The sequence below is a fragment of the Mustela putorius genome, unplaced genomic scaffold (assembly GCF_011764305.1).
Source record: "Mustela putorius furo isolate JIRA1106 unplaced genomic scaffold, ASM1176430v1.1 tig00000596_pilon_pilon_pilon, whole genome shotgun sequence".
Lineage (NCBI taxonomy): Eukaryota > Metazoa > Chordata > Mammalia > Carnivora > Mustelidae > Mustela > Mustela putorius.
In genome coordinates this window covers 12,312,471-12,330,204 of record NW_025421428.1, presented here as the reverse complement: position 1 = coordinate 12,330,204, position 17,734 = coordinate 12,312,471, and the positions used below count along the sequence as shown (strand labels likewise).

General features: G+C 52.2%; 1 protein-coding gene across 17 annotated transcripts in view; it reads left to right on the top strand.

Moving 5' to 3' along the window:
• The window catches only part of RAPGEF1 (Rap guanine nucleotide exchange factor 1), a 134,268-nt gene that overhangs the window by 78,282 nt on the left and 38,252 nt on the right, over positions 1 to 17,734 (top strand). For all 17 annotated transcript variants that reach the window (XM_045082629.1, XM_045082628.1, XM_045082633.1 and 14 more), the window contains 5 exons: positions 10,842 to 10,930; positions 11,611 to 11,763; positions 12,222 to 12,345; positions 12,743 to 12,926; positions 14,041 to 14,532. In XM_045082629.1, coding sequence (XP_044938564.1) covers positions 10,842 to 10,930; positions 11,611 to 11,763; positions 12,222 to 12,345; positions 12,743 to 12,926; positions 14,041 to 14,532 — 1,042 coding nt within the window. The remainder of the gene's footprint in view (positions 1 to 10,841; positions 10,931 to 11,610; positions 11,764 to 12,221; positions 12,346 to 12,742; positions 12,927 to 14,040; positions 14,533 to 17,734) is intronic.

The window sequence follows — 17,734 nt, the reverse complement described above, 5'->3', positions numbered from 1 at the left end:
AAAGAGAGCTAGTCTAGGGCCTGGCTGGGTTTGAATCCCAAGTTCACTCCTTACTAGTCTGTGAAGTTGAGCGATTTACTCAAAGACTTGTACCTTAATTAACTCGTCTATAAAATGGGTATAATAATAGTGCCTTATATCCTAGGGTTGTGGGAAGTATTAAATTAGTTTCTACATATAAAGCTTTTAGAACAAAGACTGGCACACACTAAGCACTCAGACTGTAACTGCTTTCTTTTTTTTTTTTTTTTTCTTTTTACTAATTTTGTGGTGCTGAGTGTATGCTTTAGAAACGAATCTCTTGGCTTGGGGGAATTAAAAAAAAAAAGTAGCCGTGTCATCTTCCTTTCTACACCCTTCAGCCCCCAACTGTAGCTGAGGTCCGTAAGAAGTGCTTTCTCCGCCCAACCCTGCTATCAGATTCCCGAAAGCTGCCTCCTCTGGTTCTGGAGCGTGGACTAGGGGCCCCACACATGGTAAAAACGGTAGAGGAAAGGCTAAGAAAGCATTGCTTAATGTTTCGAATTGCTCCAGAGTGAACCGTGTCAACTGGGGAGGTCTTGGTGGCTCCCTGCCTCCAGCTCTAGGGAAGGAGCTGCCACGTCAGCTGGGAGCGTCATGGAGTTCACCTAGAGGGAGGCATGATTGGGTGAAGCAAGTCTCCTCTGATGGCTCCAGGCCCTCTTCTTTCCCCGAGGTTTATGAGGTCCCACGTCGTCTGTTTTGGCCAGTGAGACTTCAGGGTATAGCCCATTGTGGCTGTTGTGCAAGACCTTTGTCACCGTCCAGATTTTGGAGTGCATTCAGACATAGTGATCCACGGAATCTTCCCCGCAGCTCTCGGAGGCCGGCAGGGCAGAAGGAGACGTGACCTGGGTCCATGCTTCCTCAGAGTCTGTAGAGATCTGGCTCGCCCAGCTCTGGCTCTTCCTGTCCAGGCTTCTGGAAATGCTGTTATTGAAAGTTGTTGTTCTGCAGGTGACATGGTTCCGGTTTCCTACTGCCGCATGATAATGAGATGTGCAGAACCAGTCAGAATGCCCGAAACAGAGGAGGTGGAGTTTCCGTGTGTAGAGCTTTGTCACGTTCCCAAGTCAGTCAGTTTCTGTTATGGAATCATTAAACCACCACAGTGTCCATTGAAAGACATGTCTAAAAGACACATTCCTGATTTCTTAAATTAACCAGTGAGAGCGGGAGAGAGAGAAACTGACAGATTGTGAACGCATCTGTGTCTGGAAACAAGAAACTTTTCCTCAGTTGTTTTTAAAATACTTAACCCAGAAGGAAGACTCTGTAGGTGATGAGCTCTGTGAATTCAGTTCCGTTTCATTTACTCAGGAAGCATTTATCGAAAACCGCCTGTGCGCAGGCCGTGTGATGGTGTTGGGCATGTAGTGGTAAAACGGGTGCAGTCCCGGCCCTGACGCCGCGTCTGTCGGAAGAGGGGAGGGGGCAACAGAGGTCGTAATCTGGGATTGTAACTAGGATGAGTGTTATAAAAGCAAAAATGGCACAGGGTCTTACTTGGCTTTTGGGGAGACCTTCCTTTTTTAGGGTGGTCAGTGACTCTTCCCAGAGGGAGAGACAGGCCAAAGGCAGAGGGCTGTGCAGGAGTCGGCTTAGTCCTGGAGGCTTTAGGGGTTCAGATCAGTTCAGGCCACAGCGACAGTCCAGACACTGTGCTGTTGGCGTGTGTTGCCGGGGCCTCATAGTACCGGCAGCGGACACTTTTTCCCTCCTCACGCTCATGACCATTCTGAACGTGGGCCTCCTTGCCCCTTCACAGGCGTGGGAGCAGGCTCGGGCCGACAGTGGTCAGGGGCAAGGTCCTGCCTCATGCCGGGGCCTGCCCCATCACCCTCGGCTGCCTCCCACGTGCCCTGCCTCCACACTGGCTGGCCTCCGGCTTCTCTGCCGGTGTCCCATCAGGCTGAGCACACCGTATAAGCCTGTGTCCTGGTGCTGTGAGAGCCTCAGTTGGCTGGGAGGGTCAGGGCCCTGCAGAAACGAAACAGATTTCTGAGGATGTCTTTATCCTACTTGTAGAAGTGCTGGCACGTTCCTTTAAACTGAGTCACCGCCTTTTAAGTAACTCATTCAGTTCGTAAATGGAATCCTTTTTTTTTTTTTTTAAAGGTTAAAGAAGTGTTTTACAGGATTACTTTGTTTAGTTTACTATTTATATTATTTATTACATATTATTATATTTATGTTATATAATATATTTAGTTTATTGTTTAAATGTCACTTGTTAGCCCTGTAAGCTTGGGCAAGATACTTCTGTGAGTTTCCGGTAGGTTTTTAAATATTTACCCTGAAGAACTAAAGAAGGATTGAGTAAGACAGTGTACATCAAGTAGCTGGTAAGTGCGAGGTGTCCAGCGAACGGTGGTGAGTACTGTTAGCCGTGGAAACGATAGTACCCAGGATGGCTCACGTTTGCCAGTTCTTCACAGTGGGTGTGGCTCTTCTCCACGCGTCTCCCGTCAAGAGGCAGAGCCGTTATGACCCGACCTAGCCCAGGCGGGTGCTCTGCTCGCGGCCCGGGGCTCAGAGAGGATGGTGACTCCCCGAGGAAGCAAGGTGAAGGCCCGAGCTTTCCCTGGCACTGGCTGTTGGGAGCCGAGCTCCTCAGACTCCAGCAGGAGACCCGGGTCTTCCTTTGGCAGCCAGCGCCCCAGCTCTCCCTACCTTTGCCGTCTGTCAGCTTCTCCTCTCTTCTCTGGAGCACAGTCTCTTACCCACCGCCCTGCGCTCCGCTTTGTTCTCTCTGCAGACCTCCCAGGGACGTCGGTTCTCAGACGGAGGGCCTCTTCCCCTGACCTCCAGCTCCCCCCAACACACACACCACTGACGCTCACACTGGTTTTTTTTAACCCTTCTAATGCTGACAGCCTTGGAGGAAAATGTGGAACACCTGCAGTTCCACCGTCTAATTGTCACTCCCAAAACTGGACTTGTGTACCACGCCAGACTCCCTTCGCATATGTTAACCTAAAAAAATAAAAATTATTTTACTAGCAGAATGGGTTTAGTTGAGAAGAGCAGAGAATTGCAGTTTGGGACATGCAAGCTATGGCAAAACCACAGGCAAGTCCAACAAAGAAAGGAAGGAGCGTGGCTTTATGGACAGGACTTTGGGAGCGGCTGTCCTGGACCGAAGTCCCCTGGAGAAGCAGGACTTCAGGGCAAGGGCGGTTCCTCACTGGCTGAGCTGCTGGGGTAGTGGATTTCTCTTCGGAGAAGCGTCCGTCCTTCCCTGTTGGGTCTGTAGCCATGATTCCCTCCTGTGGCGGGGGCCTCTGCTGGGGTCTCTGAGTGATGGTTCTTCCTGAAATCGTTGGCAGTGGTGTGGTTCCCCTTTCTAGCCAGCCAGCTCCACTTTAGTGAGGTTTCTCTGTATTAGAATTTTCACCTACAACAGGAATACTTCAAAAGAAATATTTTTCTGACTGTATCAGTTAGGATTAGGTTTGACTACAAGAAAATCCAAAATAATTCTGGTTTTTAAAAGATAAAACTGTGTTTCTCCTTCGTGTACAAAATGTTCACAGTCTGATAAGTAGTCTGAGGTTAAATAACATTTTCATACGATGATCAGGGATGTGGTCCTCTCCTCTCTTGCTTTCCTGCCTGCCATCCTTAGCACGTGGATTCCACCTCGTGGTCCAGAATGACTGCTCAGTCTCCATCCATCATGACTATATTCCAGCCAACGAGGAGGAAGAGAGAGTAAGGTGTGTCTTCTCCATTTAAGGGTGCTTCCTCAAAGGCCTTAGGAAATTCACTCACATTTTATTGACCAGAATTTGGTGACATGTCTGGCTGAAATTCTGTTAATAAGGAAGAACAGGTAGCAGGGGCAACTAGCTGTCACTACCACACTGACATCTCAAATAAGCCATCTCTTTTATTCCTCATTCAGCCCATTTTACATTTTTTGATGAAAAACTACAAGCATTTGCAGAGGAAAAGACAGGACAGTGAAGGCCCGTCCCAGAGCTTCCACAGTTGTCTGCTCACGGCCAGTCTTCTGTACCTCAGCCCACTCCCCTGCGCCATGGGAAGCAAATCCCAGCTGTCTGTCCTTACGTCTGTAAATGCCTTCGTGTGTAGCTCCAGGCCAAGGCAGGCTCTTCTGCGAGGGGCCAGGTAGTACATATTTGAAGCCTCTCAGGCTACAGTGATTTCTGCTGTATTTTGGTCTCTGTTACACATTCTTTGGTGTTTGTTCATTTTGACTTTTTAAAGATTTTGTTTATTTGAGAGAGAGAGAGAGAATGTGCAGGGGGAGGGGCAGAGGGCAAGGGCCAAAAGCAGACTCCCTGCCAAGTGTGGCGCCTGAAAGGGGTGGGGTGGGGGGCTGTGATCCCGGACTCAGACCATGACTCGAGCCAAAATCAAGAGCCAGACCCTTAACCAGCTGAGCCACCCAGGCCCCCCCTTAAAGCGTTCTTACCTTGAGGGCCTCACAGGAAGCAAGCCCTGAGCTGAACCTGGCCTGCACACAGCATGTAGTTTCCTATGTAGTAAAGCTCGCGCACATCGGGTGCCTGGATGGCACAGGTGGCGAAGCGGGTGGTGAAGCCTCTGCCTTGGGCTCTGGTCATAATCCCAGGGTCCTGGGATAAAGTCCCGCATTGGGCTCCCTGCTCAGTGGGGAGCCTGCTTCTCCCTCTCCCTGCTCCTCTGTGCTCTCTCAAATAAATAAATAAAATCTTTTAGAAAAAAATAAAGCTCATATACTTACTAGTTTATTAAAATGTGTCTAAAGATCCCTTTTCTCTTTGTTTTTGTCCTTGTAACTTAACTTATTTTTAGAAGGGGTTGGTTGCTGCTGCTGAAAGTCTCCCACATTCTGGGTTGTGCTGGTGGCACCTGTGCCGTGTTGTTCAGCATGTGCCTCTGTCCCTAGAACTGAGGCTGAATCAGATTCAGGTTTCCGTATTTTGAATCCTTCCTAGGCCTCCCTGCATCTCCATCAGAAGGCTTCTTTCCCTCTTCAGTGTTAGCAGCCATTGATGGTTATCGTCTAGATCCATTAATTGATTAGGAGTTGCAAAATGATGACTTTCTAATTCTTTGTGCCGTTAATCCATCATCACTCAGCTGGGACACACTTAAATGGCAGACTTCCTGTGTCAATTTGTAGTTATTCTGAGTTCTAATTCTCAGAGGAAAGGCAGGATCGGACCTCAGTTCCTTCCCTTATTTACCAGTTATCAAAATAGTGAGTGTTTCTAGCATCCTTTTTTTTTTTTTTTTAAGATTTTATTTATTTATTTGACAGACAGAAATCACAAGTAGGCAGAGAGGCAGGCAACGGGAGAGGGGGAAGCAGGCTCCCTGCCGAGCAGAGAGCCCGATGTGGGGCTCGATCCCAGGACCCTGAGATCATGATCTGAGCTGAAGGCAGAGGCTTTAACCCACTGAGCCACCCAGGTGCCCTCCTAGCATCCTTTAACACAACCAGTCAACCGAGCTTTTTCAGATACGATCTTGAACTCATGGCTGTGCCTGTGCTGGTCGTGCTCCAGTCCACTGTGGTTGTCACTCTTCCTGGTGCCCAGGCCTCATCTTGGGCCGCTGAAGACATCTTCGGGCTGTTTCCTGAGTTCCCTGTGGCATGACCCTAGAGGTCTTTGAGAGTTTTCTTACATTTTCATATGAAAAGATATTCGAGGTTCCTCTGATAGTTATTTTCTTTGGGCGTGGCGGTGGCGCAGGAAATGCCTTATTGAGATCTCATTCCCAGACCATAGAATTCGCTCACTTACAATGTACAATACAGTGATTTTGGGAGGGGTATGTTCACAGTTTGTACAACCATCACCGTAATCAATTTTACATGTTTATCCCCTCAGGAAGGAACCTCATATCCTTTATGTTCTCCCCAGACCCGCTCTCCATTCCTTGCCATCCCCCCGGCCTTGGGTAGCCTCTGGACTACTTTCTGTCTCTGTAGATTTGCCTGTCAAGGAAGTTGGATCCTCTGTGGCCTTGTGTGACTAGCTCCTGTCTGTGTTATGGTTTCAGAGTTCACCCATGTGAGAGCGTGTGTTCTTTTTATTGCCAAATAATACCCCATTGTGTGGCTGTCCCACGTCTTGTTTATTTGTGGACATCTGGATGGCTGTGTTGTTTCTACCTTTTGGTGATAAGGAGTAATGCTACCACGAGCACTCCCGTACCCGGCTTTTTGTGGATGTGTATCATCCTTTCCCTTGGTTACACACCTCGGAGCACAGTCACCAGGTGACACGGTGACTCCCGCGTTGCTTCCTGTGTCTTCTAAAGCAGCTGCGTCAGCTCTCTGCCCCGCCAGCAGTATCTGCGGGTTCCAGCGGCTCCAGCTTCTCCGCATCCTCTTGGTTCCCGCTTGTCCCTTGATGTGGCCGTCTCGGTGGGCTTGAAGTGGGACCGCACGGTGGCTTTGATCTGCAGTTCCCTGGCTAATGATGTTGGGTCTGTTTCGTGTGCTTCTTGGTCATTTATATATCTCTCTGGAGAAATGTCTGCTCAAATCCTTTGAGATTCAGTTTTTCATTGGCTTATCTTTTTATTATTGAGTTATAAGTCATCTTGTCCATTTCTTACACAGACCTGGAGTCAGCCATTCCTCGAAGGAGCTGGGGTGCCCTTTGCTGGGCGATGGAGGTGGAGACCTCCATCTGTTCTCATTGCTGCTGCCTGGTCACATGGTTTCTCTGAGACAAAACATCTGGAGATTTTACTGGTACTTCCAACTCACCTTCACAACCACCGGGGTTTTCACTTACCCTCATCAACACGGTGTCTTCATTTTCTTTCCTCTCACACTGAATTTGAGGTCTCCTCTGGCTGCCTCGTCTTTAGACTGTTTGAGGAATGCCAGCCAGTGCCTTGTGGCTGGACTGAACCCCTGAGAGCCGACACCAGGAGTCACTGACCACCCAGCCCCCGCGTGCACCTTGCCTGCGGAGGACCGCCTGTTCCTGACTGCATGGGCGAGGGAGGACACTGGTTTGGCTCTGTTGCTGCCTCACACCCCTCACACCTAGGATGTGGGTGGAAAGGTCCCTTTTTGTCAGCATAAAAAACCTGGACACCCTGTGATTGCATTCTGCTGCTTCAGTGCAGGAAGTCCCGCTGGTGGCGCTTCCAGTGGACTCAGTGAAGGACTTGTCCTAGAGCAAGCTCATCAGTAGAGGCCCCGTGTCATGACCTGAACCTAGAGTTCTCGCAGAGCCAGAGAGTGATGGAGGATAGACAACAAGGGGACAGGGTGAGGGTGACAGCGAGAGGACGGGGTCAGCACAGCAGGCCACTGATGGCAGGGTGGCACTTTTTGGTGACAGCATATGGAAACTTGGAGGGCATCAGCCACGGTCTGGTGTCCTCATGGTGGGGGCAGCATGGCAGTGAGTCGTACGATGTGAGCGGTGCCCATGGGCACGTCTCCTAAGGAGCCCTTTTGTGTGCGGCCTGTGTCTGCTCTGGCCGGCAGGAGCCCTGTCTTAGTGCCAGAGAGAAGACAGGAGCAGTTGGGATTGATCGCTCCTCTCTTCCGCGGGCACCGCAGCTCATACTTGGAATTGATGAAGGTTATTTGAGATAGAAGCAGCCCTGTGATCAGTTTCAGCGTGAATAAAATAAGCACCAAAGTAGGTACGATACACTTAGAAAGACATCTCACCAAATGCCTTTTGGCCTTTGAAAACCACTTTTCAGTGACTGGGTAGCCGTCTGCTTCCAGTCACCGGCTATGGACACAGTTTGGTACCGCCTTCCCCGTCCTTTCAAACCGTGCCTCACGAGGACTGCAAAGTCTGACATCCTGCTCAGAAATTCTGCCATTAGCTTGAGGTGTCAGGCTCTTGCCAAGTAACGGACGGTCAGCTTTGAGTGTGAGCTTAGGGTCGTTGCCCCAGGAGCCAGGGACGTGCACCTTCTTAGGGCTGTCCTTTGTCTCACTGTTCGGCCCGGAAGGTTGGTGGGGTAGAAAGGCTGCCTGCGCCTTCCGCATCCTCTGCAGGCCGAGGCCAGCAAACCGGAGTGAGGGAGCTCCTGCCATCCGTGTCGTCCTCTTGGAACTCGGGTGCGCGCCTGCACATTCGTGCCCGTCATTCCGGGGCTCTTGTGCCATTGCTTATTAGTGGAGTTCACACAGCTGCCTCCCCAGAAAGATGACATTCTAATTATAATTGTTCGTGAATCAATGAAGAATTAGTGGAATTTTTTTCCTACATCAGCAGATGCAAGTATGCAGGCTTCTCCCTGTTCTCTCGCCCTGTTTGTGGAGAAGAGGGAGAGCGGACGCGCGTCTTTCGGGACTCGGGCCTGGCCCTGCGAGCCCTCTGACTCTGTGATCTCGGCCGTGCAGCCCGCCGACGAGCCGCCTCTCCCGTCCTCTCGCTGCCTGCTCGCTCCTTGGCGCGCCGTCTGTCCGCCCTCTCTCTGTCCTAGCCTGTCCGTGCTCACCAGCTAGGTAGCTGGTCTTCACCGTCCGTGAGATCGCGTTCAGCTCCTAAGTTGTGGTAACAGGAACATTCTTTCTTCCTCCAGCCCTCGACTCTTAGAGCTCTTGCTCCTGTTTCCCCAAGAACGGGCGCCGGCTGTCACAGGCCGGGCCGTGTAGCTTCCAGCCGTGTGTGCCGTTGGCTGCGTTTTTCTTTTTTTAATTAGCATTTCTGAAGTAATACATACTCACTGTAGAACACTGACAAGATGTAAAGAAACAAAACAAGAAAATAAGGGCTGTTTTGGGGTGCCTGGGTGGCTCAATGGATTAAGCTTCTGCCTTCGGCTCAAGTCATGATCTTGGGGTCCTGCAATCAAGCCCCTCGTCAGGCTCTCTGCTCAGCAGGGAGCTTGCTTCCCCCTCTCTCTCTGCCTGCCTCTCTCTCTCTACTCATGGTTCCTCTCTCTGTCAAATAAATAAATAAAATCTTTTTAAAAGGGGGGGGCTATTTTGGGGTGCCTGGGTGGCTCAGTGGGTTAAGCTTCTGCCTTCAGCTCAGGTCATCACCTTGGGGTCCTGGGATTGAGCGCCGCATCGGGTTCCCCGCTCAGCCAGAGGCCTGCTTCTTCCTCTCCCACTCCCTTGGCTTGTGTTCCTTCTCTGTCAAATAAATAAATAAAATCTTTAAAAAAAAAAAAAAAAAGAACCCTTGCTCTAGGGAGGATATTAACTCTGTTGTTACTGTCTACATTGTGATTCCTGCGTGTGGCGGTTTGAGTGTAGAGAGGCTTTGCAGGCTGATTTAGAGACATGTTGCCCATTTACGCCCCTTGCTGCCCCCTCCATAACTTCAGCAGCTGGAACCGCCCGCCTCCCCTACACAAGTAGGTCCTATCCAGATGCCCGTCAACGGGAGAGTGGATAAGGAAAGGGAGGTCTGTCCCTGCATTGGAATACAACTCAGCAACAAAAAGGAATGGCACGCTCGTGCACACACAAACACAGGTCGTCACGCTGAGCAGGAGGGGGAAGGGAATTGTGACACGGAGTAGGGCTGCGGAGGCTGGGGGAAGTGAGGAGGGGCTGTAGCGGGTACAGTGTCTTCTGTCGGGGTGCGAAGTCATAAAAGCAGTGCTGGTGGGCTCAGCCCCATGAGCAGACAAAAAACTGTCGGACTGTCCCCGATCAGTGGCTGGATTTTAAGGCATGGGAACTGGATTCCATAAGGCTGTTCAGAAACTGATGGGCGCCGAAGAGGACTAGAACTTTTGTTCTAGGCAAGAGTATTCTGAGAAATAGTGAAATTGGGGCACCTGGGTGGCTCAGTGGGTTAAGCCTCTGCCTTTAGCTCAGGTCATGATCTCAGGGTCCTGGGATCGAGCCCCGCATCGGGCTCTGTGCTCAGCAGGGAGCCTGCTCCCCCCCACCCCCCCGTGATCTCTCTGTCAAATAAATAAATAAAATCTTAGAAAAAAAAAGAAAGAAAGAAAGAAAGAGTGAAATAACATTGGGGCGGGGCAGCTGGACCGGGGAGAGTGGCGGAAATGCTCAGGATTTGTGATCATCAGAACCTATCACACTGGGGGAAACTGCATTCTAATTGGGGAAAAAAGTAAGTCCTGATCTTTTTTCTTTTGTTTTCTATTAAAATATTTTTTCCTGGGCGCGGGGTGGCTCAGGTCATGATCTCAGGGTCCTGGGATCGAGCCCCACATTGGGCTCTCTGCTCAGCTGGGAGCCTGCTTCCCTCTCTCTCTCTGCCTGCCCCTCTGCCTACTTGTGACCTCTCTCTCTCTGTCACATAAATAAATAAAATCTTTAAAAATATATATATTTTTTCCTAAGTCACGTCTCTGCTGGGTGATACACTGTTAACTTTCTGTCCCTCGACAAAGACGCCAGCCGGTCACCCCCATGCACCAGCTGCCACCATGCCCAGCGGCAGTTCACTTTGGGAAACCACCTTCCCGGTGCCAGAGGTTTGCTCCTCAGCACAGGCGGTGTCCTGCACATTACAGAATGCAGTGATTTTCAAGACCTAAAAAGGAGCTCTCCCCCACCACAAACTGACTGGGAATTGGGATTTAATTTGTGTATTGAACGTAGTCATTCTGAGACCATGGGGTTCGTCATTTCCCCCTTCCAAGAGGAAGTGGCATTATGCGTTTGAAACTTCTCAACATGCTCTGAAGGTATTTTTGGAGGCTAGGGGACATTTTGGGAAGTCATGCAGCTTACCTAAGTCAAATAGTACTTGCATTTCTAGTATGTGGAAAATGTGTAGGCACGAAAAGAGACTAGGCGGCGGAGGACACACCAGTGACCTACCTTGTGGGGGAAACCAAGCAGCAAGGAGCTTTCTTAGCGCCTCATGACTTCTCTCTTGTGCGGGGTTTAGGAGCTGGTCAGACTTACCATCGAGAAGCAGGGGCATCCGTCTCCAACCAGTCCAGTGAAACCCAGTTCCCCAGCCTGCAAACCCGACGGGTGAGTTCTGACTAAACCCTCCAGTCGCTGGGGAGAGAGTGGGAGCCGGAGTAGGCCGGCTGTTTGAGGCCTGTACTCTTTTCTCGACAACCTTGGGGTGGGCACCCGTATCACTTCAAAGTGTGCATAGCTCACATGCACTTTGAATTGTTGCCTGATTTTGAGGCTAACAGTCCACGTGACTCGGGATACCATGCAAGTGTCACGTGACCCACGCCTGTGCTTTTCTGGAGGAGCTTCCTTTCATCACTGGAGTGAACTTGGAAGGTTTGGGTTTGGGGGATTTGGCTTGAGAGCATTTAGCTTTATCAGGAAGGTAAACTGAGGGCCATGTGGACTGTTTTAAGGCCTTGCAACAGGTTCTAGCATAAGTGCCTAAAAAAATATAAAAGATCAATTTGGAGCATTTGGAGAGCCTTTAGGTCACGTAGTCTGAGGTTTCTTCCTACAGACAAGGAAACTGAGATGCGGTCAGGGGGACTTGGCCAGGCTCCTGCTGTGTGTGTTGGTGATCAAACCAGACTCGAAACCCCGCCTCTGCCATGGAGCTCCAGGCACAGTGTCCAGGGCTCCTGGTCCTCGGCCTGGTGGCTTGCATTATTTCCACGCCCTTCTGCCCCTCCCAGGACCTGTGTGTGCTCTGTAACCTTCTGTGATCCCAGATGTTTCTCATTCTCCAGCCAGTCTGAGCTCCCCCTGACAGATCGAGAGATGGAGATCCTAAACAAGACAACTGGCCTGTCCCAGTCGACCGAGCTTCTCCCAGACTCTACGGATGAGGAGGTTGCACCCCCCAAGCCCCCGTTACCTGGCATTCGGGTGGTTGATAACAGGTAATTTTTATATTTCTGGCACCCTCTGTACCTAAGGCATAATCTGATGAAAAGATGTAGGAGTGAAGGTGGTGCCATGAGGGTGAGAACTTGGAACCCAGCCCCTCGCTCCTTAGAAGCCTTGGAATCTTCATCTTCCTTGGGAAGGCATCTGTGGAGGACGTGAGCCTGGCCGCAGAGCCTTCTCTTGCCACACACTCCAAGAACTCCCAGTGGAGTGCCTTGTAGCCTTAGTACAACTTATGATGGACGGAAAAGAAAGGATTTTTCTAATTTTAGGTTTTTTGGCACTGATAGGTTTATTTTGGCAGCGGTGGAGTGGGACAGGAGGTGGAAGTGTGAGAAGTAGACGGGAAGTGTCTGATAATGAAACATTCCCACGTTCTGCATCCTCACGTCTTCGTAAAGAGCTTTCGTTTGGGTTATCCGGTTTGATCGGATCTCTTGATCTGTTTCAGTCCTCCGCCAGCGTTGCCGCCAAAGAAAAGACAGTCGGCTCCATCCCCGACCCGAGTGGCTGTCGTTGCCCCCATGAGTCGAGCCACCAGCGGCTCCAGTTTGCCTGTTGGGATTAATAGGCAGGTAATGTAGCCCCGTCTTGCAAGGCAGAGGAAGGCTTCGGGTTTGGGAGCCCTGATTATGCTGGTCTTCGGCCTCAGCAGGACTGCAGGACCTTGTCGTGGTTCCCTCGTCGGGGAGGGGGCAGGGGTGGAGAGGCTGGAGCTAGGAGTGTCTCCTGAGGGCATCTGAGGAGATGGGCCCCAGGGTGCTTGCTTGCTACACAGACCCAGCACTCAGCAGGGCTCCTTTCTCGGAAGTCACAGACCTGGCTTTTTACTGTTTACATCAAAGATGGGCTGTTGCGTCCGGTTTCGGAGTGTGGCAGTCTCCTCTAACTAAACGTGCTGACCCCTCTCCCCTGGGCCCTGCCACCGTTTCTCAGAAGTGACTTACGCTTGTCTTTCTTTCTCCACACGAGGATTTTGACGTGGACTGTTACACACAGAGGCGACTCTCAGGAGGCAGCCACTCGTACGGCGGGGAGTCGCCCCGCCTGTCCCCCTGCAGCAGCATAGGCAAGCTCAGCAAGTCGGACGAGCAGCTGTCCTCTCTGGACAGGGACAGCGGCCAGTGCTCCCGGAACACAAGCTGTGAAACACTCGGTGAGCGCCGGGCATCCTGGTCACGCCTCCTGTCTCATCGTTGCTTGATGGCTGCTTTGGGGTCACACAGGGAGGCCAGGCAGTGGTCGTACTGCCCTGGCCATTTCAGTCAGTCTGCTTCCTTGTCTGCAGAGTGAGGCTACCGACATCCACCTCTCTCAAGGAGGTGAGGCGTTTGAGTGCAATAACCATGTGCCTCAACGGAGGAGATGCTCAGGTGGTAGCCGTCATCACAGTCCATCTGCAGTGTGCAGTCTGGTTCCCTTTGCCCACATGGGAGTCACCTGTGCTCAGAGCTCTGGGTGGTGAAGGGGATGGTGAAGGGGAGAGCCCCTGACGACTTCGGATGGAGGGCGAAGGCGAGCGAGCCGCGCGTGCTGACCTCCTGGTGGGCGTGGGGGGGGGCAGGATATCGGGGACGGGGCAGAGGCAAGTCCAGAACCCAGCTGGGCAGGCGGTGTCCGGAGCTGTTTGTGTCCCGTGAGCTCGACGTTCCACTTGGAGAGTTTGTCTTCGAGATCTGTGGCAGGATTTCGATCCAAGGACATTAATGTCAGCATCATTGGGAGGAGTGGTAGACCAGAAACTCAGTGGTAGGAAAGCAGAGGAGTTGTGCGTGTGTGGGGGGATAACACGCGAGTCTGACAAGTCAGTCACGATACACTGGTCAACGGACAAAATCCAAGACCACCCACATGGTATTTTCTCAGTTGGGTTTTTTAAAAAAAGAATCCTAGGGGGAAAAAAGACTTTTAAGGAAATACATTAAAATGTAAACAGATTATAGTTAAATTATGGGATTGTGCATGATTTTTTTTCTATTTTGGCCACATATTCTACAGTGGTCACGCATTTTTCTTTCTTTTTTAAATAAGAAATTCAAAAAATACAGGAAAATACAAAGAACAGGGTAGCAAACAGTCATTTTCCTGCTTGCTTTTATGTGTTCAAGCAGGGAGAAGAATGAGGAATATAAAATACAGGGTAGAGATGAGACAGAAATCGTGTTTGTGTCGCGCACGAGTGAATGGGATCGGATAAAGCAGAGAGCTGGATCGCTGCTTTTTGCAGGGCCCTGTGGCTGACAGTCATGTTTTTCCTGTTGTGAATGCAGATCACTACGATCCGGACTATGAGTTCCTTCAGCAAGACCTCTCTAACGCAGACCAGATACCTCAGCAAGTGGCCTGTAACCTTAGCCCGTTGCCGGAGTCCTTGGGAGAGTCTGGGTCTCCTTTTCCCGGCCATCCTCTTCAGTTGCCTCCAGCACCTCCGGAGGGGCCGTCGGCCGCGGGACAGCAGATGGACATGCCGCCCGCCCTCCCCGAGAAGAAGCGCAGGAGTGCGGCCTCTCAGACCACGGACAGTTCTGGCTGCCGAGTGTCCTATGAGCGGCACCCCTCCCAGTACGACAACATCTCCGAGGACGACCTGCCAAACCCAGCCTCGGTCCCGTCCGTCCCCTTCACGCCCTTTGCTGCTATTCTCCCCTTTCAGCAAGGAGGGTCCTCAGCCTCCGTCGAGTTTGTGGGTGATTTCACTGCTCCTGAGTCAACAGGTGACCCGGAAAAACCGCCTCCTCTACCGGAGAAGAAAAACAAACACAGTAAGCTTTAGTCGAGATGTTGTCAGGAAGCATACTCTGTGACCTAAAATGCGGGCGCGTTTGATCTGAGCATGTAAGCGTGAGGCCAGAATCAAATGAGCGGCCTCATAATTTCATAAAAGATGGGGCCTGTGGTATGTGGACACTTCTGGGAGCCTTGTTTTGTCGGTCCTGGTGATGGTTTGTAGAGCTTGTTAGGCTGACCTCTCTTACGGCCTCTCTCAGCTCTCAGGCCGCCAAAGAGCCCCGAGTGTCTGGCCTGAACACCCAGCGCCAGAGAAGTCAGTGAGGGTCACAGCTTCAGGACAGCATTACGGCAACATCCGGGTAAAGCGGGACGAACATTTGAATTGAGTTAGAGCTCACCGCGCCCACAGACGGGTTTCCAAGGAGCCCTGAGAGTGTGCAGCGTTGCTGTTCAGGGAGGTCGCTGGTGCGCCCCGCCCGTACCCCGTCCCCTGCCTGCCTTCTGTTTGCAGACAGGGACTGTCACAGAATGAGAACCCGAGGCTGTTTGGTCAGAGCTGCTGAGGACGTTTCTTAGACTGCATATTTGTAATTATGCTGTTACCAGGGTCCGGGGGTGGAGCTGAAATTTTAGATGTTTGTAGTTGGAATATTTTCCGACTGTCGCTTTGCCATCAAATTCCCAAGTAGAGATTGTTTTCCTGCTGGCGTCCAGCTCTCTCTGCCCCGCCCTGTCCCCCATTCCACTGGCCCACTGCTCCATCTGTCTGGCGGACTGGCCGTCACCATTTGGATGTATGTGTGGTCACCTGGGCCACACAGCCCCGGGCTCCCTGGCCTCAGCTGACGTGCCCAGCAGAGAACGTCCACCAACTAGGAACTGACTCTCCTTTCCAGATTCCCAAGTGAGAGCATCTAATTGGCCCCAGCTGGCATGGGGTCCACCCTCGAAGAAGGGGGGAGCGGTTAATGCGGCGGGGACGGCCCCGAGGGCGGCTGGGTGGGCCTTGTCTCCCAGCTCCTTGCTGGGTGTCGTCCAGGCTGCGTCCTGGCCTAGGGTGGTCTCGGCCCCCAGCTGGAGGGAGAGCTGGCTCTGCAGGGCTGGGGAGGTCATTCCCATCTGCCATTCACTTGTGAGAAACAGGGGACCGCCGCTGCTAGCGGGAGACCGCCAGCGGCAGCGCCGGGGATGTTCCCCTCAGTGTCTCTCCCTCTGCGCTGGCAGGCGTCTGGAGAGCTGTTGGCCTTTCCCCTCCACCCCGCTTACCTGGACTCAAGCAGTGTGCCGCCCTGGGTGCCCACCCTTTCCTCTCCCCGGAATCCTCTGAACCCAGAACGCAGGGCGCGAGTGATCGTGCACACTGCAGCAGGTGCCTGGTGTGGCCTGGCCATGGAGCCAGGGGCCTCACCTTCTCGGCTTTCAGAGCAGGTGTGGGCCACGGCCCATGTGGGGCTGCGGAGAGGAGCAGGAGGGGAGGCAGCCGCTCTTCCCTTTCCAACAGCCTCAAGTCTCCAGTGGCTAAAAATATTTTCTATTTAGACATCTATTTTTAGGCTTTATCTCTTCCATCACTGTCTGTAGCACTTGTGTCTGCAAACCTTGAAAAACTACTAAGAGCTTAAGGTGTGGCACGCCCTGGGCTAAAGCTTCACACACCATCGTGTTTAGTCTTCGCTGGCTTCAGGCAGTGATACTAGCGTGGTTCATAGAAGAAACCGGAGCGCAAAGGAACTGAGCCTTGCTGGCGACAGCTGGCAGCTGGGTGGCAGATCTGGGTCTTCCCAGCCCACGGCGGAGGAGGGATCCCGGCCCTCCTTTGTGGAGACCGTGTGGGTTTCAGTAGTAACTTCCAGGCAGCAGGAGGCCTTTTTTTGTGCCCCATGAAAAGACCCCCAAACTTGAGGCCTGGTCCTAGTCTCCAGTCCACTCTTCACTCCCCGTGGGAACCCGTGAGGAGTTCTGTCTTCGGCCTGGTGGAAGACTTGCAAAGTCACTTGGTGGGAAAGGAGGGAGCGAGTCATCATCTCTTGTATTTGGCTGATGCTGGACAAAGGTCAGACGTACACAGTCCTGATATCATAGTGTCCTTCTCCTTTGGGTTGCACTGATGTCCTGAGGGTCCTCTTGCTGAGGGCAGCCCTCCTAGCCCGTTGTGCCCGACCAGCTTCCTGATCGCTGCCTGCAGTCCTCGGTGCCAGCTGGCACGCCAGCCTGCCGAGCTTGCCCGGTGACACCTGCTGCTCTCTTCTCGGAGCTCCCGTGCTACCTTTGAAATGGACCCAGTCTTACTTATTTCTTGAAGGTCGTGAACCTCACTGCTGTCTCTGTGCTTGGGAGCAGGTCCCAACAAGCGCTTAGACATCCGGAAGGTCAGTTCTTACTGAAACTTCCTGTTTTAGTCTTTTTAGGGAGCACTCGGTGGGCATTTGGGATCCCCTTCTAAGGCTCGCACCTTCCTCTAGAACCTCATGGTGTCAGTCGTGCAGCACGCCAGAAGAGCATCACGGGGCTCGAGGGGGTGGCGAGCTACACTTGCCTTCAGGCAGCGGTGCCCTCCTGGGCGAGACCACCATTTCCTACCCGCCAGTTACAGCCACGCTCTGCTCTGCGCTCACTGGAGTGAAGACTTTCTTATTGATTCTTTGAAATAAAGGAGATACTTTGCACCCTCTCCTCCAGTGAAGGGCACCAAAAAGACACTGCAGAGAAGGGTGTTCCCTGTCTTCTTGACCCCAGCTGAGGGTCTCCAGTTAAGCCCCCAGCCTCAGGCCATGTGAAAATACAGAATGAATCTGTGCGGAATTGTACTGGACACTTTTTCTGGGTGTCCAGCAGGTGCTCCTTCCCAGCACTTGTGACGTGACCCAGGGGGAAGCACCCGGCTCTGGACGGTACCGTCGACCGCCGCCGTTCCTGTGCCGGCCCATACACGCACCAAAGTTCCTTTGCCTCCAAACCTGGGACCCTTTGTCTTCCCAGCTCCCTTCGTCACTAGCTCCCTCCTAGTGTGTGTGCCGCAGCCCTGCAAGGGAACTCCTCAGCCCTCGTTCCTCACTCACGGATCAAGTGGTCATAACCGCATTTTCCCTGCAAACACGGACATGTTCGTGCTTATAGGGAGTTCCCTCACTCCCTCCACCTCCAAGACAACGGGAGGGCGGTCCCGCACTTCAGGCCAGCCTTGACCTGGACTTCGCTGTGGGGAGGGTCAGATGTGGGTTCCCGTCCCACAGA